The following is a 23,622-nucleotide window of genomic DNA, read 5'->3' as shown; positions in this document are numbered from 1 at the left end:
GATGGAGGCGAGCCTGCGCCGCTTTAAAAAAAAATTTACAAATAAAATGATGAGGGTAGTTCTGTTTGTGAAAGTTAGATCTTCGAATCAGACCTAACTTGCATAATATTTCATGCCAAAAAGGATAAATCACACATGCATCTTGCTAGGATCTCCTCCTGACCGTCTCTGAGGCAGCTGAAACGTTTAGCACCTTAAAACCAAAGCTACCTGCCAATACCAGCATCCTGCAAGCTGTTGCCACTGCAGAAAAGCACAGTGACGTGATTGTCATCAACCCCTGCCTGCAGAGCCTTGCCTCCACCCCCAGAGGAGTGTCCATGACCACCCCAGCAGGGGCTGTGATAGGTGTAGGGGTAGGAAAAAGCATATACCTGTCACTGTGCAACAGAGATAAGAGCAGGCAACAATCCCTGCAGTAGGCAGCTGCTCTCAATTGCCAACACAGGAGAGGCTTACCAGTGTCACATATACTTTTTAATGATAGTCCATTACTCACACCATCCATTACCCTTGGTGTGTATTAAAAGACATTTACCTTGTATAACACATCAATACACAGTAGTTAAAATAAATGCCCCATACTTAATAATCATGTTCAAAGTCATCTGATATCACTCAGTAATGAACACTAAATTAATGTGTCTTACACTCTCATATTAAAAAGTAATTTTAATTATGAAAAATATATAATAAAGACACATCATCATTGTTATAATTGCTATACACAACACACTTAAAATGCAATGAACCATTAATGGAAAAGTTGAACAATTGTCATTTGCCTCTATCTCAAGTCTAGACTAAGACTGATGAACCTTCTGTAAGAAATCAAAGTCACCTTAAAAAACAACTACCTACCTCACCAGGTCATGATAGGCAACCTCACAGAACATGCTAGGCAATCTAGCACCTGCCTAACCAAATCATGATAGGCAATCTCATAGAGGCATCTGCCTCAATCAATAATCAATACCTCAATACCTTTCTCAATGTGATATCAAATGCAGGGTAAAAAGAGCCTCCTTATACTCACTAACTTTAGAAGGTAAGCAGTTGAAGAGGGATGGAAGAAAAGACTGGATGCCTGTAAAAATCCCACAATTCCAAACAAAATGGAAAGATTGAAAAAAATGAAATAACAGGAACAAATCCCAAAAGACACCTATTGCTGCACTGTGGGCTTTTCATCAAAATGCATACTAATAGGATTGAATGCTTCAAAAAGATTAAAATGTCCTTTGGACTTAATGGTGCTCTACATATTATGCCAATCCAGAATAAGGTGTCTGCTCTTAGACCCTTAGGCTGTGAGCTGAATTGAGCTGAAGTGCCTTGGGGAAAAATGCAAGAGATAATTCCTCAAGCAGCTCAAAATGCAGCTCAAAATGAAATGAGTTCTGTAAAAAAAAAAATAATCAAAATAGCCAGGACCCATCAAAAGGCTTCAAATCTCCAAAAAAAGATTTAGGAGTGTTCTTCATCTCCGTGCAGCCGTCTGCCCCAGTCTTCCTGTCAGCTTCATCGCGCTGAAAATCAATGGCCAGGGGCTGCGCTTACTCTGTCATATACCCTACAGTGTCGGACTGGTCCATAAATTGTCTCGGGCACCAATGAGAAAATGGCCCACAGTTGCAAATGGCTATTCATTCCTTTTGTGACACTGTTTGAATAGTAACCAAGGGGGCTTTTGTGATAAAGTGTGATGCAGATTGTGCATTTTAAATAATATTTATTTAGCAACACTCGTCAAAAATAGTAGTCACAGAGTGAATAAACTCATCAAACTGGCCCAAATTTGCACAAAAAGTGGCCCACTTTGACCAAAAAAAGGGGCTCACACCAGCATTTTGTGTTTTTGGTTTGGCCATGGGCCTGTTGCCCTATAGGCTAGTCCAAGTCTGATAGCCCCTGTGCCGTCCCTATTTTGAAGCCCTACGCACCTACTGTCTGTCCTTCAGAGGGCACTAGGGATTTTTCCAACAATTACTGTGCAGCTGACAACATCTTTCTCCTGCAATGACTAGCCAAGGACATGGTCCTGTCCTTCAGAGGCCAATAGGGATTTGGCCAACAATTGTATTTCTAACTGAATGCACCTTTCCTGTGCACAGCATGGCTAGAGACATGGCTCTGTCCTTCATAAGAGAACTAGATAAGTTCTGCCTTTTGTAGTTCGCAATGTTAACTATCTATGGATTTTGTTATGCAAGTACAGTTGCTTCCTTCCCGGAAGGGGCCTCCATAGCAGTAACAGACAGTGGGCCTCATTACAAGGTCGTCGGTAACCTGTTGCTGCTACTGGTGGGTTGCTGCCAACCTTGTAACACCATTCCACCGCCTGAGATCCCAGTGCTATCAGGACATTACAAGTCCCGGCAGCCCGGTATGTCAGGTGGCGGAAACTGTAAGTCCCCATTACCGTGGAGTCCCCATGGGAATGGGGACACAGAAATACTGGCACCATTGCTAATGGTGCTTCAGTGAAAACCATGCCTGCAGCGGCCAGTGCTCCCGGTAGGTCAGACCTGCCAGGAGCACCAGCTCCTACAGGCATTCTCGTAGTCTAGCGGCCTGGAAAGTGTGCAGGTATGTTTCTGCACCGCCAGAAATGGAATGAGGCCCATTGTATACACAATCAGAATGTGATGTTGCAGGCTCAAGGTCATTGGCTCATAGCCTGGACTATTAGAAAAAAAACCTCTAATGTACTTCATCGCAACATGAAAAAGCAAATCTTGTGACTTGCATTTCATTAAACATAAACATGTTTACATCACACTGTGCATTATAGCAAGGAGGCGTGCATTTCACTCAATATGAAACTGTTTTCATCGCACAGTGTAGAAGACCTGCTCTGAGACTCAGATCACAGGCCATATTAAGCATGGCTAATATGGGCAGACATAGAAAATACATGTCAAGCTCATCATGGAAGCAGTCAACTCCACCCCAACTCAGTGCTGAAAGCTCCAAGACTCCCGCTTCAATGCTGAAAAGCCTGGCTCGATGCTGCCAAGCCCCAAAAACAAGATGCCTTGTTCCCCCCGGTCTGCTTTAAAGTACCCTAGTTATTTTCATATTTTCGAACCCCTTTCTTTAACCATGTAAAGACAGCTTAGGGGAAACGTGTTTGTCTTGGAAGCAAGACAACCCATAGCAACACAGGTTCGAATCCCGGTCTCGTGCTTAGAAACTGGTATCCGGTATTAAGCGCATTATAAAAGAACAATTATAATTATAATTATCTTCATAAATATGTGGCATGACCATTGATCCAGTCCTGTCAGGAGTGGGAGGGAGCCTGACCTCAACAACCCTGGGTGCCAGAGAATGTGAAAACAGTGTTCCCCCCACCATCTCCTTACCTGCCAGGACGGTACCATGGCAGGACCTGGCATCACGCTGCATAACATCCTCGCAAGAAAAATCACAGACCTGAAAAGAAGATCCAGCTCAACAAGGGAAACTCCCTAATACAGCAAAGCGGCATAGAAAAGGGGGTGGGGCTTAAAGCCCTCATGTAACCTCCGAAGCTCTCTCCTGCAACACCCCTTGAAAGCACGGTAAACCATCGGTTGGGTAAGTGGCCAATCCAGAGAGGGGGAGGGATATATAAGAGGGAACTTGGGAGTGTTTGGTGGGGGCTGCAATTGAGTGAGGACCAGCGGCAGGGGAGGATATCCAAGAGAACAGCAAAGGTGAGTGTAACTGGAGTGCCGAGGCTATTGTTAAGGTGGAGGTCTGTGGAGTGTTTGTGTGATAGAGGACAAGTGTGTGTATTAGAGGTAGAGTAGGAGTAGTGGCAGACTGAAGTAGTGGTAGAGGTGGTGGCAGGAACTGGTAGTAACTCGAAGTAAAGTAGACAGTGGATTAGCGAGTAAAGGAGATAGGTGGTAGTGGGTAGTAAGGTGGTGGTCAGGTCACCTTATCCCTGGTGCCCCTCGGAGTCTGACCAGGGGCTAGCAAGAGAAGTGAGCAGGGCATGATATCCCTGGAGGGCCGGTGAGAGGAAGACAGTGGTAGTAGAGAGGTAGTGGTAGTAGCAAAATAGGAACAGTAGTAGAGGTAGAGCAGGCAGAGCGACAGTGAGTGGGAGAGAAGGAGTAGATACTGGTGTAGACAGAAGTTTAACTAGAGAACAAGTAAGAGGTCAGGAAAGTAGAGTTAGAAGAATGAGGGAAAGGAATAACAGAGGAAGAAGGATGGTTGGAGATAGAAGCGGTAGCAAGAATAGGAGTGCGAAAGAAAGTAAGATCAAAGGCTGGAGGAGGAAAGGCAGAGTAAAGGATTGGAGGGACAGTAGCGAGATGGGAGGAGAAGAGCTTAAGAGATAAGTATAACAAAGTGTCAGGTACGAGAGGGAGAAAAATGTGTGAGTGTGACACTGGGCGAAAGAAGGCACCGCTCCCTATTTCCTGAGTTCTAAACATTGACAGGAGAGAGAAGGTTCCTTAGGGAGTGAGGTAGCCATCGACTCAGGGCAAAAGAAAGACAGATAAGTGTTACCGATCAGAGAGTTACTCACCACCCTGATAGGGACGTCTGGGATAGGTAGGTGGGAACCAATCCTGGGGAAGGCGAGAGAGAAAAGGGCCATCCCTACTGCCATTATCCCCAGCCCCATTAGACCCCAACGAACTTTGCGAATCAACCATTCTGACCATCAAAAGTCTTTAATAAACACCCTTGAATTTACTGTAGAAGTTAGCATGGTTATTTGTGGTGGGCCTCCCCATCACAAATATTTATATTTTGCTATATATACACAGCTGCTGTAGCGCAATGTTCCAACTGGCAGAGGAGGCTTTTTAACCATCTAAACCTCAGATTCAAAATATCATAATTGTGTAATCCAGACAGCCTGAGGGAGTTATTAATATAGACATACATGTTTTATTTTGTCATGGTGGCAACTGGAATTGCACAATTATACATGACAGGGCTGGTATGTATGAAGATGTCTGGGGTGGGTGTCCCTACTACACACATGATGGTTCCATCCCAGGAAGTCTCTCTCGGATCCCCTTCAGTAGGATTGTAACCTTCCTTCACGGAATTGGAACACTTTCTGGATGGGCCCCTGGGAACAGGTGCTTTAAGGACAGCCCTGTTATTACAATGGCCACCACACACCAGGATGGTGATTACAGGAGACCTTATTATGTAGGCAGGTAGAGGAGAGGAGCAGAGTTGGAGTAGCCCAGGGGAGAGGTCCATGTCTGAGTGGGGTCCCACCATCCTGTATGTACTAGGCTCCCCAAACATTCTGTCCTGCTCTACTTCCTGCAGTCCAGGCACTCTTTGTATTACACTAGCAGCTAGAGGACACTTGTTAAAGTATCCAGGGTTGAACCCTTAACAATAGGCTTGTTGTGGAGTGATCACTGCAAGGGGTGGAAATCCTCCACTTAGTTGATTGATCCTTGGAACAGGTTTAAAGAAGGGTTCACGGGAACTGGTTTAAAAGTATAGTCTATTGCAAATTCCTCTGCTACAATGGCCCTCCCTGCATCTCCAAACTGCCTCTATGCCATTTTGGGCACCTTCGACATCACACAAGGTGCTGATAGGGAACCACCAGAGTCCTTTTCAACTGAGTCCTCTTCACCGGAGTCATCTTCAACCTCAACGCTCGGCTGCATCCACATCTCTGAGTTTCACTCACTGCCGACATCAAAGCTCAGATGGCTCTTTATATGAGACCTACCAAATCTTCTAGCATGCCCAGCTGAACTCTGCCTTCCATTTTACCAGCATCTTTGAGCTCTAAGCAATCTGCACTGCAGTACCCCAATTTAACGTTGAGCATGTCGAGAGTGCTCACCACCAAAAGACAGTCTCCACTTCTCCATATTCAAGGCAGCTGAGTCTTATAGCACTTTCAAACCAAAACTACCTGCTGCTACCAGCATACTGCAAGCTATTGCCACTGCCGAACAGCAGCTCATCATGGTAACCATCATGGCCGCTCCATAACTCTGCCCCAACTCAGTGCTGAAAGTGCCAGGACTCCTGCTTCAATGCTGAAAAGTCTGGCTCAATTGTCATGAGCGCCAAAAACAGAAACTAAAGGTATTTGAAGATGCCTTGTTCCTCCGGTCTGTCTTAAAGTAACCATTATTTTCAAACCCCCTTCTTGACCCATTTAAAGAAATCTTCATAAATATTCATATTTTGCTGCTGAACTCTATGCCTGAGCACCCCACACTATCAAATGAGGGTAGCCTTTGAGGGGTGCACATTTTTGGTAGTTCATTTAGGATCCTATTTGTATACAACCTTGGATGGACATTCTTCTATATTGGTACCACCATACAATTGTTGTTTGGATTGCTTCAGTACAAGCTCACACCCCCCCTGAAGAATATGCCCTGGCCTTGGCCATGTTACCAAAAGAGGTGAAGGAGGCTGTGCCTCTTTCTTCTTTATAATTGGGATCACTGCAGGTTTAGTAGAAATGAGGGGCTGACTGGGCACTTTAGCCACTATCCATCCCAGAACTCCTGCAGTTAACATACTGGTGGCAATGGTGGGATTCAAAACCACACCTCTGAAGTGGATCAAACCCTATATGGTTCTGGAGAAGATCAATGAGGTGACCTCCTTTATTCAAATGCACCTAGGGAGACACATATGGTCATGTCAACTGGGTGAAGCCACATTACAGCAAGGATGTCTTGGTGTTGGATCTGGTGATTGATAGTGAGTTTAAAGAGCAGGCAGAGCCCCTTACAGTCTTGCTGCACACAGATGCCACCTATGGGGTCCATAGAGGGGGTTCAAGTCTCCTCTGACCTGACAGACAGCAATTGCAAGCCTTCCAGTGGCGGCTGGGACAGTTTTCGGGTCTGACCCACTGTCTTCAACACACACAGACCGGTTTACTGTCACCTGTGTCTATGCTATGGACAGACTGGTGTGTACATGGCAGAGACAAATGAGACAGGAAGGCAGCGAAGAGCAGAATTCATTTGATGTCTGACAAGGTGAGGGAATCAATCAAGGAAAATGTTTCCAAGATGTTGGACCTCAGGGTTATTGAACCTTCCCATTGCCTAGGAGTGGGACAATGGAAATGTACAAATGCCCCTGTCAACTTTCCGAGGATAGACAACCAGGTCCTCAGGGGCCTAGAGAATTTCATCAGTTCCTATCTGGAATATGTTGCAGTCTGTAGCCACACATGGGATGACAATCTTTCCCGTCTAAAGCAGGTGCTTCAAGCCATACAAAATGCTGGCTTGACTACCAAGGCTTCATAGTGCCCGATAGAAAAGGGTACCGCAACTTACTTAGGACACCAAGTAGGTGTGGTAAGAAAGAGCCCCTTCAAGCAAAGGTGTAGGTTATTCAGGATTGGGACATTGCTGCCACTCAGACTGACATGAGAGCCTTCCTTGGTGTCACTCGGTATTGCAAGTCATTCATCAAGGGGTATGGGACCCTTGTGCTTCCCTTAAATGACTTGACATCTAAAAAGATGCCAAGGAAAGTCACTTGCACTCCTGCCTGACAAACCGCTTTCCAGAATTTTAAAGATGTCTTGTGCAGGGCCCCTAAAGATCCCAGATTATGGACAGAACTTTATTATGTAGATAGACACCTGTGAATTTGGAATTGGAGCAGTTTTAGCCAGCTAAACCACGTTAGCCGGCCACTGAGTAAAAGAGAGTGCAACTGGTACACCATTGAAAAAGTGTCTTTTGCAGTAGGTTGGGTGGTACTCAAGCTGACCCCCTACACCTTTAGGCCTCATTTCACAATCCAAACTTGTGACAGACCTCTCAGGTGGTTAAGGACCATGCAAGGAGATAATCCTAAATCGCTGCACTAGGAAATATACCAAGAGGGATTGAGTATGGGCATCCATCATGAATCTGGATCACAACACTCACATTCAGATAGCATCTCTGGGCCCTTTCACCTGGGGGTTGAGCCCAACCCTTAGAAGGGTGGTTCACATGCCTTTTGGGATGGTTGTGTCTGACAGAATGCCATCTGATGAGGGCAGGTAAGCCTGACTCTTGTTTTTGGATTGTTTAGTAATAACCCAGTGCAGGTAATTCTGTTTCTAAAAGTGGGATGTGCTAATACAAAGCATAATGCACACCGGCATCTTAATGGGGCCGTCTCCGACACCTTCATCAGCTACCCTACAATTGCAGGTTCAATAGTCACATATGCACTCCTAAACACTGCTCTTGAACTCAACGTTCCAAAAGGCAGTGGCTTTAGTAAACCCTCTGCACCTCTGGTTCAAAATATCATAATTGAGCAACCCAGACAACCTGGTGGCAGTTATTAACATCTAAATATGAGCCATACACAATTTTATGGCCACAAACATTTGATACAATTTATTTCAGCTTGGTGACTCAGTCATGACAGGGCTGGAGTGTCCTAAGCTGTCTGGAATGTGTGTACCGACAACAAACATGTTGGGTCAAGCCCCGGAAGCCTCTTTTTGATGCCCCTGAGGAGAGCTGGCATCTCCTTCCAGGGAACAGCAACACTTCCTTGGAGCTCCCTCACACCAGAGTGCGGATTACTGGAGACCTTTTGATGTAGGTGGGGAGCGACTAGGATTGAACTCTTAAGAACAGGCTTGCTGTGGACCAATCCTTATCTTCGGGAAACATTCTTGAAGAAGGATTCACTGGAACCTGACAGAGAGTACAGTCTACTCCAAAGTCCACTACCAGAGAGGTAAAGATGGGAACTCCAAGGAAGAGGAACACTCTTTTCCCTGACCATCCCAAGGGCCTATTTGGGATGGCCAGTAGACTGGGCAAGGCCTACTGCCATTGAGACTCTGGTGCCCAGTACCCTACTCACTGGAGGGGGCAGTACAATGCAAACCTTCCTAGTTGGGAATAGCAGAAGAAAGGACTCACCTTGCACCTGAGGCCCTGGAGTGGGTCTCCCAGCAACCACATAATGCAGGTAGTGACCCCTGGTTCTCCATGCATCACTGAGCTGTCTCAAAGCCAGTTTGTGCATCTTCTATACCATGTGAGTAGCTGCAAGTGAACCACCAGAGTCATCTTTGACCTGAGCACATGACTGGCTCTGCATGTCTGAGTTTTTCTCATCGCTGATGCTGAAACTCTGCTGTCTCATCATCTGAGGCTAGGTGAGTCTTCTAGCTCCCCAAATTGATACTGCCTGCCTCGTTGCTAGCCTCTTGGATCTCCAAGCCTTCACTGCTGCAGTACCCCAAAGACATGTGGAGCGAGCTGAGCCTGCTTGCTGCTGAAGGACAGTCTCTGCTTCTCCCCAACCAAGGCTACTGAGTCTTCCAGCATCATAGACCTGACACCGCCTGCCACTCCCAGTGTTTTTTTCGATCCACAAGCCACCATATCGTGCCTGCAATCGATACCACTCCCCAATTGGACCCCAGCTTGGCACTGAAAGCACCAAGACCCAAAGTCTGATGCAGAAAAGCATGTCTCAGCACTATTTAGCCCCAAAGAGAAGAAATATTGGTGTTTTTAGAGGTCATGTCCCACTGGTTGACCTTAAAGGACCCTGTTGACATTTAGGCCACCTTCTCTACCATCCTCGTAAACCTTGACATTTTTCTGCTGAAACCTTTTTTGAGCACCCCTGGCTGCGAATCAGACTGCTCCTTTATTTAAAAGTCTGCTTTCTGGGTGTATTCCACCTACATGCGTGGGGAAGCAGTGTTTGTTAGTTAATTACAGATCTTATTTTTAATGAAACTTGGTTGAACATTTTTATTTTTTTTGGTACCAACGTACTATTGCTTGGATTGGTTCTGCACCAGCTCACACTGCCCCAAAAAATATAGCCTGCTTTCGGGCCAAGGTACCAAATAGGTGGCGGTGGTATAACATTCGGCTGTACCTGTTTCACCTCTATGACTGGGATCAGTGCGTGTTTAATAGTAGTGTGGGGCTGAGTAGGTGCTTTTACATCCTGGCACACATAAGTATGGCAGTCCCTAGGGGAAGTCCACATTCATAGGGACGCATGCTGTTGTGATGTGAGTGTAAGTGTATGTGTGATTGCAGAGAGAGGCCTCATGGAAAGTTATGAGGTATGTTGGAGTCTGGGGGACTGTGGGGTTCCAAGAAAAGCAGTTAGTGGACTTGGAGCAGAGACAGGAATCAGGATGGATGCTAAGGACCTTCTCTCCCACCTCTAACCCATGTAACCTGTAACCAAGAGCTGTTTACCTGGGTCAGTCTGGTTCCTGCTCCTTGTCCACTTTCCTGACCCAAACATATTCCATGCCCACTGGCAAGTAGGCTGCATGTGCAAATGATCAGACGGTTTCCCAAATCCCACAAACTGGCTAGCTACACATGGAGGGTTAATACTAGATTGACACAACGGGCCTCATTACGACCCCGGCGGTAAGGGGTTAACGGCACCGTAAAAGGTTGCGGCGTCGTTAACCCCTTACCGCCAAATTACGAGGTCCCTTTGCGGGTCCCTAACTTAACGGCTGGTCTTACCAGCCGTTAAGGATTGGACCCACAAAGGGACCTTGGAGGTAATTACGGTACCGCAATGTGCGGTACAGTAATTACCGCCTTCCTCATTCCTATTGAGCCCTATGGGGCAATAATGGGAATGGGGAAGGGCCAATGGTGAATGGGGAATTACCGCCCCGCCAACCTTGGAATGGGGCGGTAATTCCGCCATTCACCATGGCGGAATTCGGCATCAACCATGGCGCTAATAGCGCCATGGGTTAACGCCTGGGTCGTAATGAGGCCCAACGTGTCTCGCAGCCAGAAAAAAAATACCATTAGTTCCCCGGTCTAAGGAGCCAGGGTAACAATGGCAATAAGCCCCGAGACTGCGTGCCATTACTGCATAAGGTAATTTTGCAGGGCCCATAGTTACAACCTAGGTACTAATTGTGTTTTTTTGGCCTGCATGACACTTTGTGTTTCGCAGCTTGGAAAAAAAAACTTTAAATAATTGACACCGCAGACAGAAAACCGTAGTTCGTATTCTCTTTCTGTGGCAGATATAATAAACAAAGAAAATGGCTGCCATGGAACAGGAGAAAGGACTACACATAGTCCCTTCTCTCTTTCCATATCAGCCATTATAAGTAACGGTAAAAAATGTACATTAAAAAATGCGCTACTATGTGTAGTCCCTTCTCCCTTTCAATGGTGGACCAAGCGCGTTCGTGGGGAGGGGAAAGAATGAAGGGGACTGGCGCGAGTTCACCTCCCCGATGTGAGCAGGAATACCATACAGTAAGGCCCGGAAAAGGACCAATCAGTGAATAGAACTCACAATATTTATGGTGCACCAGATACTAATGTCAATTAATCTTGCTTCAAACTTCGAAAGCAGCTCTCTTCCACTCGGGCCTCTGTTTCCCTGATCTGCTTCCATTTTCAATAAGATTCCCAATGTATTGGATGACACACATCAGTTGATCATCATATCTAAGAAACCTGTTCACTTGTACCTTAAGCTCTGCTGTTTTCACCTCTTCCTATGGTCCCATAGGATATAATAGGTGGGTACAGTGCCAAAGGTAGGGCGACTCTCTGCTACATGCTGGTCCATGCTTGCTCAGCTGGCCATGGTCCCACTGTCGGAATGAAGAAGTGCAATCCGACTGTCCCATTGCACTAGCTGTGGGTGTGGCCATTCTTTTCATGGGCTGACAGAGCAGTTCATTTCTATGAAGCCACTGCTTGACATTTGAGTTTCTCTCACCCTTGTCATATGCCGACATAGACACAGTGAAGGTTGAAACATGTGTTGAGTAAAAGGAATGTACAGTACTGATACAAATGCCCACCTATAGCACCAGAATGTAACTTAAATTGAACCATAGCATGGTATCCCAGTGCAAATACCAAGTTAATTTATCTCATTCATTTTCTGACATTTGTAATACTGTCAAAGGTAGTGGACTCTGTTTCATCATGTTTCCCACACACATTCCCCATACAACTAAAGTAATATTTTTCTCATTGATAATTCAAATATTTTGTATTGCAGAGAATGCCAAACACAGATTTGGGCACGATGGAGGTCGCAGTGAGTGGGAGGAAGAGGAAGAGAACAGTGATGAAGATGAAGTGAAGAAGAGAAACCAGGAAGGTAAAGCAGCCCAGAAAAAGGATACTGAAAAGAGAGGTCCCGCTGCCGCCACAGACAGCAGTGCAAAAGAGGTGAAGACTAGAGGAAGCGAGACTAAGCGGGATCATGAGGACATCAAAGAGTATGAGAAGACTGAGAAGATCGAGGAGAAGCTGAAAGAGGAAAAAGTGTCCCATACAGATGATGACACCAAGGTCCGTATGGAAGAGGCCAAGGAGCTACTACAGGATGAAGACGAAGAGGATGAGGAGGAGAAGAAGAAGCGGGGATCCCCTGGGAAACGGTCAAGGGAATACTTTGACGAGGACAAAAGAAAAGACCATGAGAATGATCACCATGGAGCAATCTTGAGTGAGATCCTTGAGAGACTTAGCAAGGACGCCCATCATGCCACCAAGAAGATGGAGGACGAAAAGAAGCACTTCAGCGATGAAGGCAACTCAGAAGAAGAAGAAGAAGAATTCCGCCATGGAGGGTTCCATGAGGGCCACAAAGGGGGCCACCACAGAGAACATGAGAACTGGGAAGATGAGGAAGAGGAGAAGAGGTCTGGTGCCCAACAGAGGAGTGTTAACAAGAGGATGGATGAAAAAGCCAGTGATGAGGAGACAGCCCAGTTTGAGGCAGAAGAAAAGGGGCTAAAGATCTCTAACATGAAGAGCCACTTGCACGGCAGCCATGGAGTTGGACACCTAAGCGAGAAGCCGTGGGAGGACAAGAGGCACTTCCACCACCATGAAGGAGCAAGCGAGGAGGAGGAGCTGAGGAAAAGGCACCATGAAGAGGAGCCCTACCTCAAGAAACACCATGAAGAGGAGGAGGAGGAGCGAGAGGAGGAACAGATAGAAGAAAGAGAAGCAACAAAAAAAGAGGTCAGTAAATTCCTCTTCCTTCACTGTGTGAAATGTGAGTTGAGAGTGAACATGGCAGTCAAAGTAATTTCCACTTGGGGATCACGGAAAGTGCTTTTTACTATCCTGCTATGTTAATATGGTTCCCATTTGATGACCTCAGTCCTTCTTAGAGTTTAAAAAATCCTGTTGATCCCATGAAAAATACCCTTTATATCAATATATTTTGATCCCCTCAAATGTCCCCCAAAGCAGTGGTATGATTAGGCAGTAGTGGCACAATAGGATCACTGATGCCAAAAGCACTGTAGCACAAGGGGCCCAGAAGTGAATCAAGCCACTTACAGACCACTGCGCTCCTGCAATTCCTCGCCAGAGAGAGGCATGGTGGTTCTGAGACTGCTCCTTTATCGGAACACGCTGTGGGTGGAGGGATTTAGTATCAGTGCAGCCATTAGGGACGGGCGGGATGTAATCAGGATGTATGTGTTGGGAGTAGGAGGTTACTGCTTGAGAAAAGTATGCTTTGTTGCTTGCCCTGTGGCCTCTTTTCTGAATTTGAGACACGTTGACACCTTGCAGGAAACCTAGACCCAGTCATTGGTTGACCTGTCTCATCTTTGACTGACAAAAGACACAATGTTGTTCCATCCTGTGAGACAGCCACCGGGCCCTAAGTGAATCAGTGATTTAAATTAATAGACAAGCAAATGTGTTTGTTTGTTGCTTCATTTTCAATCATAAAAAGCAAATCAATCTTCTCCCAGCTGAGCCTCTAGATCCCCAATATGTACGGCACAATCTTGGGTTTTTAAATAAATGGCCCTCGCCCTCTCCAATACTACTGTTAGTTGACACTGTCATTTTGCTAAAAAATAGAAAAATCACTCCACTGCAGATCTTCCTTCTCATCCCCTCTGCAGAGTTTTGTCATTTTGAGTATTGTCAGTCTTTATCACCACTAGACCAGCTTAATTTCTACAGCCCATCTTTAATTACAATTGCTAATTGTATAGCAGCTGCTACCGCACCTTCTGTGGTATAGAAGATTGGTAAAGAATGTTATGATATGATATTTGTAACATGCTTAATATACAGAGGTTTCTAAGCGCAGACCCGGGGATTGAACCTGTGTTGCTCCGGATCATCATGCTTCCAAGGCGAGCACGTTGCCGCTGAGCTATCCTCCTGAGAAATAAGTGCTCATCATTAATAGAGGTTGGAATAACAAATAGTTGACTGCCAAGGTTCAAACGTCTGACTGTTTCATTAAAGACATTTCTGCAGCCAACCAATTAATCCTCTGAGCTATTTGGCCACTTCTGGTCAGCAACTAGGAGCTCCCACAATCCTCGGCTTCCACAAGAGTTGGCCTTCCCTCCCTGCATTAATTTCATCATCCTTGGATGGAAGGGCCTGGAGCAGAGGAACAGTGCCTGATTCCTCCAGTCAGGCTTTTGCGCAAGGTGGCAGCAGGTGTGGCATACTGGGTGGAGAGACTCCATGAAAGTGAAGGGTCTGAAAGCTCTACCCCACTGAGGCACCCAGACAAAAAGCTTTAACCTCCCTTCTTGGGAGAGTGCACCACTCTGAAATCAGCTGACCACAGCACCCACCCCCCGTACCTTATCTTCAATCACCACCCCATCCACCTGATTGATTTGGTTTTTAGCAACAGCAAGTATCAGAGCAGAACCAAACTTTTGTCCCAGCATTCACCCACTTTCGGCTCCACTAGCCCTCCAATGCCACACTTAGGACTGGATGAAGGCTCCGTGAACACAAGGTCATCTGGTCAATTCTACACCTTCCCGCAAAACTGAGATTTGACACAAAATCTTCGTTGGACATGAAATCCCCAATTCCTCAATATTTTAGCAGAGGCATAGTTCTAACTGTAAGTTAAAATCTCTAATGCTCGGAATGACATCATAAATACGCTTCATTTATTTGTGTGTGGGTCTTTAGCGATCAACTTAAATCCCTTTCAGCTACAGGGAAGACTGAAGGGCAGATGGGAAAGTATTTGGAGATTCTCATACATTCTACCGCCCCAATGTTTTCAGGAATGCCAACACAGAATTCCAGCTGGTATTCTGGAAATCCACTGACTATCCTGAGTAGTGCCGGTGACTCGTATTCTGTCAAGTTCCTTGCAAGACCGTTGATCTTTCAGATGACCTTCTTCTCAATCCTAATTCCAATTGGTCATTTCAAATGTTGCTTCTTAATGACACAAATTCCCAACTGCTTGTCCTGGACTGACGGACGATTGCCACAATCCAAATGTTTGCAACTTTTGCCCACATAACCACCTGCACGTGCTGCCAGAATGTGATGTGTATGGATCAAGGGGGTCACCATACTCTCCTCACACCTCTCATCTCTTCTCCAACAGGAGCAGGAATTGGAGAACCTTGAGGACATCGAGTACGAGTTGAAGAAGGCAGCGGAGAAACTGCGAGAGCTCCATAGGGGGTGATATGTGGCGTACCAGAGCATCTGCGGGTGGGACGGACCGGCTCACACCACAGAGCGCCACAGCTCTCTTCTCTGTACACTTGTCACTTTGTTTCTCCCTTTTTTAAAAGCTTCTGACACTTTCCTTTTCCCCTGCCAAGATTACACCGGCCCCTCACGCAGGTGTCGTCATCGTTCACCTCTATGTGTATAAACTCTTTGCAGTTCCCAGGATCAGAGTGTCAGAGGTTTGTGATGCAGCATTCCTTCCAGCGCCCCTTGGCAGGTGCCCCTCAGTGGGGTGCCCTTCAAAAGTCCTTTCATTGAAGCACAATCTTGCTTGATAACTAAGTGGTTGAACTCTCACTCGTCCCCCTCCTTCTCCAGGTCACCGGCCCCAAATCGTCTTGCTCTGAGTTGATGGGAGCTAGGTGTCACTCTAGATTCGAGTAACACAGTCATCTAATTGCAGAAGAGTTCAATGCCCCCCCCCCCTGTTTCTTGTGTTCACTTTGTCAATGATTCTCCGGGTTTTGGGGCCAGTTGCAAAGCACATCTCGTCCCCGGCATAAGGAAGCCTTCCTCATAGTTGTGCACTGTCTGAGGACGCATAGTCTCGATTTTGAGGGCTAAATAACCTATTTGTGTTGTATTTTCAGACTTCTGCCCTGTGCTACTCAATATACTTAACTAGGGAATTGGCCTCTGCCGCTCTGTCCCACCAAAGATCGCCCCTGCACAAGTTTCCAGTGTTGTGAGGTTTGCTGAGGGGGGGGGGCGTGGGGGACCACTGCAGTGGAGAGTCTCAGAACTCCGCACAACCCACCCCCCATGTCCCCACCCATTCAAACACCTGGAACAAAGGGTGAATGGGCCTCACCGGGGCACTCACTCACAGGTGCGGTGAAAACGCCCTAATGCTAGTTCTGCAACTTTGAGTGTTAAATCATGTATATCTTTGCATGACACTTGTGAAGGGGCAGAGGATGAAGGCGTATCTGCCCGAAACATTGGGCACTGTATGTTTCCTTCATTGCGCGCTAAATTTACCTCAGGCCCTGGCAGGCACTGAAGGGCCGTTGCCCTGGAAACATAACAAGTGATCACAGGAGTCCCAGGGGTCACTCTAGCACAGAAAGAATCAGGAAAACAGGGGGCATCGAACAGCTAAAAAAGGCGAAGTTTAAGAGCAAGAATGTGACCCAGAAATAGACCAAATCTCTAGGCTCGGATCTGGGGGAAGGGCCCTGCGTCCTGCCTTGCCCAGCCGCGCGCTCTCTGTGGCAAGAACGAGTGATTTCATCCGTAACAGCCAGTGCTTCAATTAAACCCTTTAGGACGTTTTTAAGTCCAGAGAAAGCACAACAAATACGACTTCCATAGAAAGCGCTGTGTTTAAAATATGACCGCAATCTTTGGAGCCTCGAAATTTTTTTCGTCTTGAAAGTCGTTTACTCCTAAAACTTTTAAGCATAAAAAATGAACAACTTTCACATTTTTATGCATGGGATTTTAAGACTTTCTTAACTTAGGCCTTGACACAGTCTGGCGCAGTTTGCAGCAGTGGGGAGGGACTTTAATGCTCGCATACATTGTGACCGCGCTACACCTTCTGGGGTTATTTGTGATGTTCCGGCAGCGTCGGGGTGGTGGGAGGGAAGAGCAGGGCTGGCCTATATGGAACTCTGGAGATTTGCCGATAGGCCTCGGCACCCTGGGCCTCTTTTGTGTGGTATTTCCATATGTTCTCATAGGAAAAGGGATGGGCTTGCTGAAAATGTGGACTATGGGGCCACTTTGGAAATTGTTTCCATGGCCTCTTTTGGTTTCCAGTAAATCTTTCCAGGGCCTCTTTTGGTTCCCAGTCCACTCCTGGAGAGGAGCTGGAGTGGAAGGGTGGACCGCTAACCACTCAGACATGGCATGGTTTAAGATTCATGCTTTCGTCCTTTTGGATATTCCAACATGCACTAGCCCATTCTGGCGATGCTAGCCCACTCTTGCTTTTTTCATTCTAGGATTTGCAGTCCTGGATTTTCGCATTATAGATCCAGGATTAAAAGTCCCACTATGGAATGGGGCATGTTGGCATGCATGTTCTGTACCACTCAGGGGGTCAAGTCCTAAAAATCAAAGTGGGGGACTCATCAACAAATGCAATGGGATGCGACATCACCAGAAATTGGCATATCAAGGTGAAATATGCACATTTAATTAAATTGGTTTGCATAAACACCCAATGCGTGAATGGCATTTGCTTTTCATAAAATCATCACCCACACAAAACCAAGAGTATATTTTCTTCTGATAGTGTTTTTGGAAATGTTAAAGGGTGTGCATGTTTTAAACTCCAAGGACCTATACAAATGTTTTCCCTGGAACTTGCAGTACTGAAATGGCACATTTCACCTTTAGTTGTTTATTGTTTTTCGTCAGGTTATATAGTCCAGTGGTGAAGTGTCTGACCTGATGACTTTGGTTCGGTCCCCGAGGTCGGCTTTAATTCATAAATTCAAAGAAAACATTCAAAGTTTCTCATTTTAGCTGGGAGAGGGACTGAGTCCACCCTCTGAAAAAAGTGGGCACACTTGTCCACCCGCGAGTACCCTCGACTTGAGCCCTGGGGCCACCCAGCCATCATTTTCGGTAATCTCCTAATAGGGGTAGACTGGGAACCGAAAGAGGCCCTGGTCATCATTTTCAAAGTGGCCCCATATTGCACATTTTCAGCAAGCCCAATCCTTTTCCTATGAGAACATTTGGAAATACCACACACAAGAGGCCCATGGTGCAGAGGCCTTCTGGGAAATCTTCAGAGTTCCCTATAGGCCAGTCCTCCCCTGTCTCCTAAGTTCAGGGAAGAAGGGCTCTTGCCTCCTCTAAAGCAATTCTGTGTTTTAATCCTAAACCGGGCCATATAGAATGCGGCAATGTGACATTTACTACCAATAAAAGCAATAACCGTAAAGTAAGAAATGTACGGAATACATGAGCCATAATATATGCAGCCGTTGTTGACAAGGCCATACCAATGGCGTCCAGGTGCCGGCCGGACGTGCTTATACTCTCTCAGCTCGGCTTGGGATGGTGTTTAGGAATGATGGCATTGATGATAATGTGACAATCTACATGGGTGATTGTGATAGAGTGCACACATTGTCATTGTGCAATGCAAGGTGCAGGGCGAGGGGAAGGCTCTTCCATTCTCCCTTGGTTTGGGAGGGGTTTGCCCAAACACCCTAGGGAACATCATATGCCTCCAATTCCCCCATTTAATGCCCCAATGTCATATCAATGGTACTGACGACTGTCAAGGTTACATAGGTGACTAACACTGGGGTATAAAGGCCACCACTGAAAAAGTGGCCCAAAAGTGCAAAGGCAATTCGTTCCTTTTGTGACAGATTGATTGAGTAGTTCAAAAGGAGTTTTTTTGATGATGTGTTGCTCATTGTGTATTTTATAGACTATTTGTTCAGTAACTCTGGTCACAACTACTAGCTGCACAGTGAAGCTAGGCTTCAAACTGGCCCAATTTCGCCAAAAAGCGGGGCCCACTTTCATCCCAAAACACTGGCCCACTTTGACCAAATAAATGGGCCAACACTAACTTGCTGGGCTTGCACTTCAGGCCTGGTGACTAGAAGCAATATAGCACTTGGAATCACCATTGGGGGGTATTGCAGAGAAGCACATTAATAGTGATCTTCTCTCAACCATCGTTGGTGGGGGAATATATGTAAATGTGCACATCTCAATCAGTCATTGCCGTCTGTTTCCTCCCGTCTATTACTAGCTTTGCTTATAAAACCACAGCCAGAAGACCTATCTGAGCACCCGGGGTAGGGGTAGTTTTTAACTCTTGGATTACCAGGACCCCACTTGCAGAGGGGTGAGGCTGAGCTCTTACTTTCACCATTGGATGATTTTATTGTTCTTTGACATGGCCCTATGGGAACAGGGAAGAGCCTTTACGGGTGCACGGTGGGGCCTGTGGTCACCATTTGCAGGACCTGACAGCTACCCAGGAGAGATAGGGCTGATGTGTTTACCATTGGAGAGATTTCATAGACAGACAGGAAAGGAAAATAGGCTACACAGCATGTTCACTCTTGCTTTGGTCCTAGTGGAATTCATGTTTACCAAATGGTGGGATCTCATGTGCACCCCCGGAGGGATCGATCTCAAACCTTCACCATTGGCAGAGTCCTATGGATACAGCAGAGTGTTGGAGCACGCACATCACTCGATGGTGCATCAGAGTCTTGCATAGATCTACAAAAGATTGTGCTCATGTGCTCCCTATTGGCTGATCTCGTAAACAACAAAGATGGAGCTTCTACATTTCCCGTTGGGGGTCTCCTATAGATGTACAGCGCAAATGAAGCTCATTATTTGACCATTGCAATGGTTCTGTACCTGCACAGGCAAGGTAGGCCTCTTGCAGTCACCAATGGAAACACCCAATAGGGTTACAATTCTTATATCTAATTCTAGGTACAGAAATAGGTAAAGCTTGTCAAGACTTGCAGACACGCCACTAATGATTCTGTACAGTCGTAGAGATTTTTGTCTTTTCTCATTACTACTTCTGTAATGTTTTAGATGGGTGTAGTACATAAATCACTGTGGACACTTTAGAATACTATGGTGGCGGTTGCACAGAAAACTAGAAACTGAAACTTACTGTCCCTTTTCTAGTGTCCAGCGGTCCAACTGTTGCCTCTGGGTGATGCAAGTTATCATTCAATCCCTAATAGAGGTGATGGATTGGTGCAGGTGAGAGGAAGCTCTGGACAAGTGCCAATGTAACATAGTGGTCTTAAAACACATTGGGAGAATCCTAATGGCAGGAGGTGCCTCTCCATTCGCTGATGCAATAGTGGTATAGGTTTGGGTGCGAGAGAAGAACTCTCATAAATTACTCTTCGTGTACGCATAACTTAGTGGTCTCCCTGTGCTTTCAGGAAAGTTCTTTTTTAGTCTGATCTTTTAGTTTACATGTGCATGCCTGTGTCTGTTCAGGGACATAAAGATAGGTCTCCATTAGTGCAGTGTCCACTAGAACCATAGTTGTTGCTTAGCGGCAGTATTCATACATCCTGCATGGAGATGGCTTTATACGTTTCATGGGAAGTGCCTCTCTAATGGTCTACTCTAAACTCTTGTTGAAGGCAGATAATCTCAGGCCTCATTTGGTTGGATTTGTAGGTGTTTGTCTTCTTACAAGTTCCAGTTTATGGTTCTAGTTGTGATGGATAGTTGCGGGACTTACAATCTCTTTCAGGGATGCTGCTATATTATGGGTTGGGATGGCTTTATAATGAAAAATCAGCAATAATTGTTGCCATCACAGTCCCTAGTGGCAAGGTTCTACTGGTAGCAATATTAATATTAGGGGAGAGTTGTATGGTTTGTTCTCTTGTATTTGAAGATGGTGCTTTTCGGAGTCCATTGGCATCATGATATACAGGCTGTTGAGATGTGACACATTTACAGTACATATTATATAACTTTCATATGTTTAGGGTTTTCGTGCAATACCTGTTGCGTTAAATGTCATGGTGCTGCGTGGGGCGGCACTCTTACAGTTCCTTTTGCAGTAGTTCATTGGGCGTTAGTAATAATTAGTGTCCTTACAGCCATTATTAGGTTGGTTCTTTAGCCTGCAGTAGTCCGACATACTTGTTTGGGTAGTTATATTGGTGACAGTAGCCCTCTTACACTACTGAATCTAATCTTTCGGTTTCAATAGGAGGTAGTGCTTTCAAAGTCCACTTTGGATTAGTTCAGTGGAAGACAGTGGGGCACATGCATGTACAGTCCCATATGTTATGTTGCCTCAACAGGTGGCAATGTGAGATACTGTTCTTATAGACCGAATTGTGGTGGCTTATATGCTGTGATTGGAAACCAATATTCTTATAGTGCTTGTTGGGTTGGTTTGATCAGTGTGAATCAGGGAAGAGTGCTCTTTCACTGTCTATACTGTGTTGGTCCTAAGACTTTCTTGTGCAAGGTATTGCCTTTAGCGTCCTTTCTGGGTATGTTCGATGGGTGCCGGTGGGTATGGTGGTGGCTGCGTGCTTTTAAGACTGATATTTGCAGGTATCACCCTATCAGTCTTTGCCCAGTTGCTTCAAGATGTGCCATTGGCAGGTAGGGCTTGTACAGTCTTTCCAGGATTGCTTTGTCGGTGTCGGTGGGAGGTAGTGCTCTTACAGTCTCTGTTGAGTTGGTTCTGTCAGTGTTGGCTGGGTTGGCGTTCGGTGCTCCATTTAGCATTGGTTTCATACGTTTCGGTGGGGCGTAATGCTCTTGCAGTCCTGGTTATGCTGGCTCCATTAGTTTCAGTGGGAGGTAGGGCTCTTACAGTCCCACATGGCTTGGTTCAATGAGGTTTGCTAACAGGAACTGCTCATACAGTCTCTATTGGGCTGGTCCAGTCCTTGTCCGGGAGAAATGTATGCCTACATTCCCTGTTGGGTTGGTTCTATACATGTTGGTGGGAGGTGGTGCACTTACAGTCCCTCGTGGGATGAACCTATATGTGTTGATGGGAGGCAGTGTTGTTACAGTCCCCATCAGGTTGTCCTTAGGTTGCTGGTAGAAGGTAACACTCTGCAGTCCCTAATAGTGTGGCATCTTCTTGGCTATCTTTTGTCATTGTAAAACTCGCTGTGTGGAACAATAAAACACAGTTATCAATACAGTGTCTGGTGTATTTATTTGTGAGTTACAAGCTTTATTTGTTTGTGCATGTGTGTTTATAAAAAAAGAAGCTGGTAAAAAGCTTCATGTATTTGTGAACTAGACTATTTAATCCATGCAGCCTTGAAATGCCTACAGGTAGTCTCTTCCCATTGTGACCCATAATATCATCACCATTTTTTCCAACAATGGCTTCTTGTGCTATACAACTAACAACACCCTCCATGTATGGCATAGAGCACTTACCTCCCCCTCATGCATTATTGCAAGAAAAACCCTTCCGTATTCCATTTGGGACATCAGATCATGTCAGCACCTCAGCCGCTCTTTGTAAGATGACTTGGCACCGATTATCAGCCAAGTTATGTATACCAATATCCAAAGCCCATGCTTAGTTAGTTAAGAATGGGACAGTTCTTGCTGTGATTGCCCTGAAAGGTATAGCTAAACTGCATTATATCCTATCTCTTTAAAATGGTCATTTAGAAGTAGGCTGAGCCCTATTGCTCTAAGACGTCCGTAGACAGTGCCGGAAGAGGGCCAGATCTTCTGGGCTTTCTGGATTACTGTTACAGGCTCTCTCTGTCCGTTGTTCCCCTTTACACACTACTGTAGCCACTCTGATGAGAAGTGGATTTAAGAATATTTTTGTATAAATGTGTCTTGATCAGGGATGATATGAAGATGTTAGGTATCTATGCAGATGTAGGTACCTTATCTACAGAGTGTTTCCCCGCTGGACTTCCAGTTAACGTTGTGTGTTAATCCTTGACTGAACTGCCATTGGGGCCTTCTCTAAGCCCTGCAGGACATTGCACTAGCTGCCTTTGCCAGTTAAAGAGGATTACACTAGACTTTTCATTAATAAGTAAGTCTAGTTATACCTTGTAAGTAAGGCATTGCTAGTATATACAGTGGTTTTCATATCATGTGGCTGACGATACAGACATCAAGTATGATTTAAAAACTAAGGGTTGTCATTCAATGTACAGGTTCTGTATTCAAAAGCTCATGTGCTGACATCATTGCCCTTCAATGCCCATTTATTGTAATGTTCAACGTGCTTGATCCAGCTTGTGGTATCACATTGGAAGCCATCCCCCAATCGAATATTAATCCATGGAAACCCTACATTGCAGTCTAATGTTTCAATGGAAATTCAATACCAACATTTTAATGTCTACTAGGAAGTCCTCCAACCATGTGAGATCCAACGCACACTGACCCACCCAATAATGCCCTATGCGGAAAAAAAAGTCTGATGTCCGAATGGAAATCTTTTGGCAGCCTCAAGACAGTGAAGACTTTGACTTATCTTTTTTTTTTTTAAACATGTTTTTATTTAGTTTCTGTTAACATAACAACATATCGAAAACAAATAGCAAGAAATAAAACCTCCCCCTCCACCCCCCGAGCTTCATAATTCAGTCTGTATTCATTGTTCAACGGAAGATCATTTCTCATTCACGTAAATAAGTCCAATATCCTTATA

General features: G+C 45.6%; 1 protein-coding gene across 1 annotated transcript in view; it reads left to right on the top strand.

The window, feature by feature from the left end:
• The window catches only part of CCER2 (coiled-coil glutamate rich protein 2), a 178,717-nt gene extending 156,588 nt beyond the window's left edge, over window positions 1-22,129 (top strand). The window contains exons 5-6 of the mRNA XM_069644219.1: window positions 12,007-12,980; window positions 15,358-22,129. Coding sequence (XP_069500320.1) covers window positions 12,007-12,980; window positions 15,358-15,441 — 1,058 coding nt within the window. The 3' untranslated portion in view covers window positions 15,442-22,129. The remainder of the gene's footprint in view (window positions 1-12,006; window positions 12,981-15,357) is intronic.
• The last annotated feature ends 1,493 nt before the right edge of the window (window positions 22,130-23,622 follow it).

This window comes from Ambystoma mexicanum, chromosome 2p (assembly GCF_040938575.1).
Source record: "Ambystoma mexicanum isolate Mex_15411 chromosome 2p, UKY_AmexF1_1, whole genome shotgun sequence".
In the NCBI taxonomy this organism is placed as follows: Eukaryota; Metazoa; Chordata; class Amphibia; order Caudata; family Ambystomatidae; genus Ambystoma; species Ambystoma mexicanum.
This window is presented reverse-complemented; position numbering and strand designations above follow the sequence as displayed.